Genomic DNA, 8,187 nt, shown 5'->3' with positions numbered 1-8,187 from the left:
CCATCCGTTTTGTCACCAAAGCCCCATACACTACCCACCATTGCGACCTGTACGCTCRCGTTGGTTGGCCCTCGCTTCATACTCGTCGCCAAACCCACTGGCTACAGGTTATCTACAAGTCTCTGCTAGGTAAAGCCCCGCCTTATCTCAGCTCACTGGTCACCATAGCAGCACCCACTCGTAGCACGCGCTCCAGCAGGTATATCTCACTGGTCACCCCCAAAGCCAATTCCTCATTTGGTCGTCTTTCCTTCCAGTTCTCTGCTGCCAATGACTGGAACGAACTGCAAAAATCTCTGAAGCTGGAAACACTTATCTCCCTCACTAGCTTTAAGCACCAGCTGTCAGAGCAGCTCACAGATTACTGCACCTGTACATAGCCCATCTATAATTTAGGCCAAACAACTACCTCTTCCCCTACTGTATTTATTTTGCTCCTTTGCACCCCATTATTTCTATTTCTAATTTGCACATTCTTCCACTGCAAATCTACCATGCCAGTGTTTTACTTGCTATATTGTATTTACCTCGCAACCATGGCCTTTTTTTTTTGCCTTTAACCTCCCTTATCTCACCTCATTTGCTCACATTGTATATAGACTTATTTTTCTACTGTATTATTGACTGTATGTTTTGTTTATTCCATGTGTAACTGTGTTGTTGTGTGTCGAATTGCTATGCTTTATCTTGGCCAGGTTGCAGTTGCAAATGAGAACTTGGGGGCGAGTTTGGTCCCCCCCAATGTTGACTGCATGGCCTACGGCCTTGGAACAAAGCAATACATTGTTTAAATCCTCACATTTTAAACCGACAGTAACTAACTTKATCTACAAAGGTAATCGTGAGAGAGCAGTTCTTTATTGTGGCAAAACAGTAAAAAGGTCCAATTCCAAAACCTTATACCCTAAAGTCAAAATCTATAGAGGTATGATTGCACAAACATAATTCATGCATTCAATGGAAGATTAGCGCAGAAACATACATGCACAGATCAAGTTAGGATTCGGGCCTAAGGATGCACTTGTTCATGGATTTAKAGCATTTGGATGGTGTAAATATAGGCTGGAATTTATTTTCCCAGACGATTCCTGGGTGGGAGTGAATGATCCTACACTTCGTGGAGGAGTGGACTACAGCCCGTGACTTCATTTCAGAGGTGACACCTCATTATCTTCAACCAAACAAGCCTATGCTTACATATTGGGGTGGCACGTAGCCTAGTGGTTAGAGCGTTGGGACAGCAAACGAAAGGTTGCGGGATCAAATCCCCGAGCTGACATGGTAAAAATCTGTCATTGTAAAATAAGAATTTGTTCTGGACTAAATAAAAGGTTCATAAAAATATATATAAAAACAACCTCCACTCTGACATATCCCAACCTATTGTTTCCAAGATCCTATCACAGGAAAATTACAGGTAGCTTTTTACAATGCAAAGAATTGCTACCTGAGAACAAATAAATAATATTCAGTTAGATGGGGTACTACAATCGCTCAGACCATTTTAGCACCTCAGATGTCATCATATGGTTCCTGAGATATTACACATTTCCCCAGGGATTGTGAGATCTAATAATCTGTTTAGCGTCAGGGCAACAAAAATGACCTGGAACACGGCCAGGCGAACCGCAAGGCGATTGCTTTAGGGAGGTTATTAGTGGTGGTCAGGGGCAGAGTCTGTTCTCCTCCGCCACGATACGCTCTCTGTACGTCTCCCGCAGCTTAYTGATGGTTGCCATGGAGAGACTTCCTGGTTCCCTGAAGATTTCCTGTCAATATCAGGAAGAAGAGAAAGGAGGATTTCCTGTCAATATCAGCAAGAAGAGAAAGGAGGCCTTCCTGTCAATCAGGAAGAAGAGAAAGGAGGCCTTCCTGTCAATATCAGGAAGAAGAGAAAGGAGTTAGTAAACTGTTTGTGGAACAGATTAAGTTACCAATATACACTGATCACAGACCCTAGATCTGTGCCTAAGGTTACTTCTCTCTTTTGGAGTACCTTACCTGCATGAAGGTGTGGCAGTCGTATGTAAAGGCTCCCTGGGTGATCAGTTTGAAGCGCTCACACYCCTCGACCATGGAGCGGGCCTGCAGGATCTCAGCCTGGTGGTGGCGAATCAGAGTCAAGGCCACGCGGAACAGGATCTTAGAACCCTCGTAAAACAGGCAATCCCAGATCCGCAGAACTGTCTAGGGAAGACGAGAGATGTGAGAAAGACAAAGAGAATCATTATCTTACAGAGGGTGGTGATGACAGTATTTCAGTCTGGGTCCTGTGTCAACAAGCACACGGAAACCCCCCCCCCCCGAGACCCTTACCTCTACAGGCAGGACGTCGATGTAGAGGCAGATGAACCATTGGGAGACCACCAAGGTCCACATGACGTTGTGTTGGACCATGGCCTGCCACACGGCTGGGGCTTTGACCCTTACCAGCTCCCCCAACACCTCCTGGTCCGTCTTCAACCCCAGCATGGCCGGGCTGTAGTAGTCTACAACAACATGGACTGCTCAGGTTAATTCAGTTCTGTYTGTGTGAAATGAGGTTGTGTGTGTGTAAAATCAAATTTTATTTGTCACATGCGCTGAATACAATGGGTGTACACTATATAGCCCTTKCCAATGATGCAGAGTTAAAACAATATAATAAAAATAAATATATTAACACGAGGAATAAAATACACAAGAATGGAGCTGTATACAGGAAGTACCAGATCAATGTGCAGGGGTATGAGGTATTTGAGGTAGATATGTACATGAAAGCAGGGTAAAGTGACTAGGCATCAGGATAGATAATAATAAGASTAAAATWAAAAWAAACAGTAGCAGCAGCATATGATGAGTGTAAAGGTGTGTGTGTGGTACATAAATGGTATATATCCTGAGAAACATCCTGTGGTTATTAATCTTGTAATGTGAGCCTGATAAACCAACAGCAAACAGTGTCTTACCACAAGCCACGTGATCATGGTGCTATTGCACAGAAGCACACAGCAATAGAGCCTTCCACAAACAAATAGGTCTACAACTACTGTATGTACAGTGGCCTTAGGAAGTAGTTACACCTTTTGACTTGTTCCACATTTTGTTGTGTTACAGGCCGAATGTAACATTTTATTGTGATTTTTGTGTCACTGGCCTACACACAATACCCCCATAATGTCAAAGTAGAATTATGAATTTTGAAATGTTTACAAATTAATTTGAAAAAATTAAACCTTTGTTATGGCAAGCCTAAATAAGTTCAGGAGTAAAYATTTGCTTAAGAAGTCGCAAGTTGCATGGACTCACTCAGTGTGCAATAATAGTGTTTAACCAGATTTTTGAATGACTACAATACCTCATCTTTGTACCCCACACAAACAATTATCTGTAAGGTCGAGCAGTGAATTTCAAACCCAGATTTAACCACAAAGACCAGGGAGGTTTTCCAATGSTTTGCAAAGAAGGGCCCCTATTGGTAGACGGGTACTGGGAGATGGGAGAACCTGCCAGAAGGACAACAGTCTCTACAGCACCACCAATCTGGGCTTTATGGGAGAGTGACCAGACGGAAGCCACTCCTGAGAACAAGGCACATGACAGCACGCCTGGAGTTTGTAAAAAGGCACGTGAAAGACTGAGATCATAAGGCACAAGATTCTGTGGTCTGAGATAAAAATGTAACTCTTTGGCCTGAAAGCAAAGTGCTATGTCTGGAGAAAACCATGCACAGCTCATCACCCATCTAACACCATCCCTACCGTGAAGCATGGTGGTGGCAGCATCATGCTATGGGGATGCTTTTCAGCAGCAGGGACTGGGTGACTGGTAAGGATAGAGGAAACAATGGATGGAGCCAAAGGCAAATCATGATATAGGGATGCTTTTCAGCAGCAGGGACTGGGTGACTGGTAAGGATAGAGGAAACAATGAATGGAGCCAGATACAGGCAAATCATGATATAGGGATGCTTTTCAGCAGCAGGGACTGGGAGGCTGGTAAGGATAGAGGAAACAATGAATGGAGCCAGATACAGGCAAATCCCCGATGAGAACCTGCTTCAGAGTGCAAACGACTTTAGACTGGGGGGAAGATTTACGTTCCAAAGGTACAATGACCTTAAGCATAGAGCTAAAGCAACGTTGGAATGGCTTCAGAACAAGAATGTGAAAGTCCTTGTGTGGCCCAGCCAAAGCCCAGACTTGAATACAAAAAAAATCGTGAAAAAATTCTGCAAGGAAGAATAGTAGAAAATCCCCAAATCCAGATGTGCAAAGCTGATACAGACATACCCAAGATGACTCAAAGCTGATACAGACATACCCAAGATGACTCAAAGCTGTAATTGTCACCAAAGGTGCTTCTACAAAGTATTGACTCAGGGGTGTGAATACTGATATACATTTGATATCTGTATTTTATTGTGAATAAATTTGCAAAAATGTCTAAATACATGTTTTCACTTTGTCATTATAGGGTATTGTGTGTAGATGGCTGAAAAGAAAAAAATTATATTTAATCCATTTTGAATTCAGGCTGTAACAACAAAATGTGGAATAAGTCAAGGGGTATGAATACTTTCTGAAGGCACTGTACATGCACACCTCACCACACACATCCTCTCACACAACCACGCATGCACACAGGCATACAAACACAGACGAGKAGACAGACACAACAGGAGTGTGTGGTACTAACCGGGGAGTATTCTTCCCAATAAAGCATCCATCAGCCAGAAGGACTTCTCTTCATCCTTAGTGATGATGATGAGGTAGCCTGCAATGAAATTCATACCCTAGAATAGAGAGAGAAACTATAACTCCCTTCACACACACACACCTGTGCACACATGGTATGCACACAACACACACACACTATAGAGAACAGGTGAGGTATAAGCAGTTATGGCTGGGGACAGAACAGGTACAAGCAGAAGAGGCGACAGGAGARGTACAATACACACAAGGTACGTCAGACAGGAGACAAGTGAAATCCACTCAGTTAACAGATTATTTATACCTGGAGCGGCTCTCCAACCATGTTCCTGGAAAGTTACCGTCCTGTAGGTTTTCACTCCAACCCTAATCGAGTGCACCTGATTCCAATAATTAGCTGGTTGATAAGCCGAATTAGGTTAGTTACAACTGGGGTTGGAGCGAAAACCTACAGGAGGGTAGCTCTCCAGGAACAGGGTTGGAGAACCCTGGTTTATAGTATAGTGTTGCCATCACTAGCATATAGAGTCTGCTGCCTGTATACATAGACTTGAAATCACTGGCCACTTTAATAAACGGAACACTAGTCACTTTAATCATGTKTACATATTTTGCATTACCCATCTCATATACTGTATCTTAGTCTATGCCGCTCTGACATRGCTCATCCAAATATTCTTAATTCCAGTCCTTTATTAGATTTGTGTGTATTGGGTGTAAGTTGTGTAATTGTTAGATATTACTTGTTAGATATTACTGCACTGTCGGAGCTAGAAGCACATGCATTTCACTACACCCGCAATAACATCTGCTAAATACGTGTATGTGACGAATAAAATTTGATTTGATATAAGGCCCAGTACCTGGCAGTATCCCACAACCTGGTTGTGGTGTCCGTATGCCAGCAGCACATTGTACAGGGCCTTCTGCAGACAGGGCTCAGAGCTCTTCCGGAACTGCACGTTTTCGGGGAATGTCCTGTGCATGTCTACCAAGACAGGACACTCAACCATCAACCAATCATAAAGGAATCATCAGGGTCTTGATCATCAGGGAACGAAACTGAAGAAAATTGACAGTAACAGGGACCTCAAAAGCACTAATTTCTGTTTTCTGTTGCAAAACACTATAAAACATTTTATATTGCATGCCCTAATGAACATGTTCCAGATGCATCCACCGCAGGTGAGCTGAGTTAAGTAGAGGTGATTACAATCATGTGAATATAGTTACACTACCTATGCGGACTGTCTCCTCCAGCTTGGCGTCGTGCTGCTGCTCGGTGCCCAGCAGAGAGTGGTAGTACCCCGGGTTCTTCTCCAGGTGTTCCTGGGCACCGCTGGCTGCCATCCAGATCTGGGCTCGGTGCTCGTTGGGCACACCCTTACGCACGTACCGCTTCACTAAGGGAACCGAAACCATGACTAAAGCCCTTTTATTTTTTTATTTTATTTTTTTAATGTATGCACTCAAGTTGCGCTGGATAAGTGTTTGCTAACTAAAATGTAAACGTGTGTGTTTCTCCCTCTCGCTCGCTCTGTGTGTGTGTCTCACCCTTCTGGTTATTTTCCACGTTGACTTTCCCCTGCAGGAGTTTGGACCACTTGGTAGACTGCCTGTTGAGAACGGCTACATATTGAGCCATCATCTCCTCATAGGATTCATAACCCTCAGGCCTCTCAAACCCATAGGTGTCAACCCTATAGAGACAGGGTCAGGCCGGGAAGAGACACACACACTTAAATAACTATGGATCATTCAGATCTATATGACCCACATTTTAGACCCAGCAGACTGTATTGATCACAGCCTGTAATAGCACAGTGATAGTCAGATGACCTGACATTGGCCAAGCCTTAGCTACAATAACCCAGACTAGGTGGTTGGTAAGGATTTCTGTGACAGATAGCCAGCTATAGAATCAGATAATATGCTGTTGAATCAACCCGTGTGAAATTACAACCCGAGAGACAAGCTGATTAGAGCAAAAACCAAGCCAAACGAGGAAAGATCCCGAGAGAGAGTTCAAACATCCTTAAAAGATAAATATATAATTTGTTTTGATCATTAAAACGTTCATCATGCATAGGTCGGCTGTTATTAAAACATGATTCACAAGATAAGCGTTACCTGTCATTCGCGTTAATGCGGTTGTTCAGGTGAAGCTGGGAAGAGATGTTTCCGTTCGTTCCACTCTCCATAGCGTGAACTCCTCCGAATTGACCGTAACATGTGAAAACGCACCCCATTAGTAGATTGTCTGATCCACCAACTTCAACAGTGCGCAGTTACATTAGAAATCAATGTAACTGCCAGTCCGCATAGGGGGAGAGATACTGCGGTAGCTGGCTCGGAGGTATCAAATGCAGGCCACTATTGAACGTTTCTAGTGCTGCGGGAACCGTATTTACTTTGCTTTGTTCCGGGTCAATGTGGACCGCGCCGACTTTCAATGTAGCAACTGCTTGCTTGTGGAGTACTACAGGAGCGACGTGGCTACTCCTAACAAGCAAGTAGCAAACATACACAAGCTACTGGGGAACACACGCCCGTTAGTTTTTATTTTTCTTCCAACCCAGTTGCCGAACGCGGCACTGGTCTGGTGGAATTTTCGCCGCCGTGTCGGCTCTCTACAGACGACTGGCCGGTGCTCAGCAGGGTTCCATCCCCGAAGGGGTCACCCCCTTCCCTGGAGAACGGAGCCGTTCTCGACCCACCCAACCAGCTATGGATGTACGTCACTCGCCGTGGAAGTCGAAGAAAGCGTCCTCTGCCAACCGGGGTCTCCATGGAGATGTTGAACCCGGATCTGACAGACCAGAAACAGCTTTGCCGTTCTGGATCCAGAGGTTCCGGCGCCTTCTTCCTTGGGGGCTTCACATTCAAGATCGGATCCGGAGGTACCTGCGTCTTTGTGCTCGGTTCTGTCTCCCTCTCCGGTGGCTTCTACCTCGGGTTCAGATCCTCGGATCTCCCACCCTCATCAGACCGCGAGGCTGCCTGAGAGACCGGTGTCGTGCCAAAAATCTCCCCCCTGACAGAATTTCCCCCCCTTCGCGTGAACTAGCACACACTCAATTCTTCATTGCTGCGACTAGCTTGCTAGTTGAGATTTCTGCTCTTCACTCCGTTGTCAGTTTAGCCACTGATCTAAGAAGCAGAAAGCAATGTTTATTTGTGTCCTTCAAGGCAGCTGTCAATGATCACGTTAGGCTGCGTTTCATTTTTTTTGTTATGGCGGTTTGATCACGGGAGGAAATTAGAAGAGGGGGATTTAGTTAAGGCCATTTTCTTGTGTAATAAATTATGTTTTTTATGTGACTTTAACCCATAGCTACAATGCTGACATAATGCCTTTTTACTAAAGTAGATTTTGTTGTAATACTTTGCTGCACCCCACAGATGAACTCGTTCTGCCTGTGCCAGATACTAACCTCACTCCCACACACACACAGAGAGAGATGGCTGACACAAACCATTGATGAGCACTGAT

At 44.5% G+C, this 8,187-nt stretch overlaps 1 protein-coding gene across 3 annotated transcripts; it reads right to left on the bottom strand.

Moving 5' to 3' along the window:
• Positions 1-836: 836 nt before the first annotated feature.
• LOC111979985 (growth hormone-regulated TBC protein 1-A-like) lies at positions 837-7,831 on the bottom strand. 3 transcript variants are annotated; one of them, XM_024010682.3, is made up of 8 exons: positions 6,825-7,831; positions 6,249-6,394; positions 5,933-6,097; positions 5,558-5,682; positions 4,678-4,774; positions 2,317-2,489; positions 2,002-2,187; positions 837-1,769 (listed from the first exon to the last, which is right to left on the bottom strand). In XM_024010682.3, exons 1-8 carry the CDS (start codon positions 6,941-6,943, stop codon positions 1,665-1,667), a joined length of 1,116 nt encoding a protein of 371 aa, XP_023866450.1. In that variant the 5' UTR covers positions 6,944-7,831; the 3' UTR covers positions 837-1,664. The 3 variants fall into 3 exon arrangements, with proteins under 3 accessions (XP_023866450.1, XP_023866455.1, XP_070305197.1); XM_070449096.1 differs by lacking the exon at positions 837-1,769 and adding an exon at positions 1,777-1,872; XM_024010687.3 differs by lacking the exon at positions 6,249-6,394.
• Between the last annotated feature and the right edge of the window lie 356 nt (positions 7,832-8,187).

Source organism: Salvelinus sp. IW2-2015, linkage group LG2, assembly GCF_002910315.2.
Source record: "Salvelinus sp. IW2-2015 linkage group LG2, ASM291031v2, whole genome shotgun sequence".
In the NCBI taxonomy this organism is placed as follows: Eukaryota; Metazoa; Chordata; class Actinopteri; order Salmoniformes; family Salmonidae; genus Salvelinus; species Salvelinus sp. IW2-2015.
The sequence above is the reverse complement of the archived record's forward strand: the minus strand, read 5'-3'. Positions and strand labels throughout refer to the sequence as shown.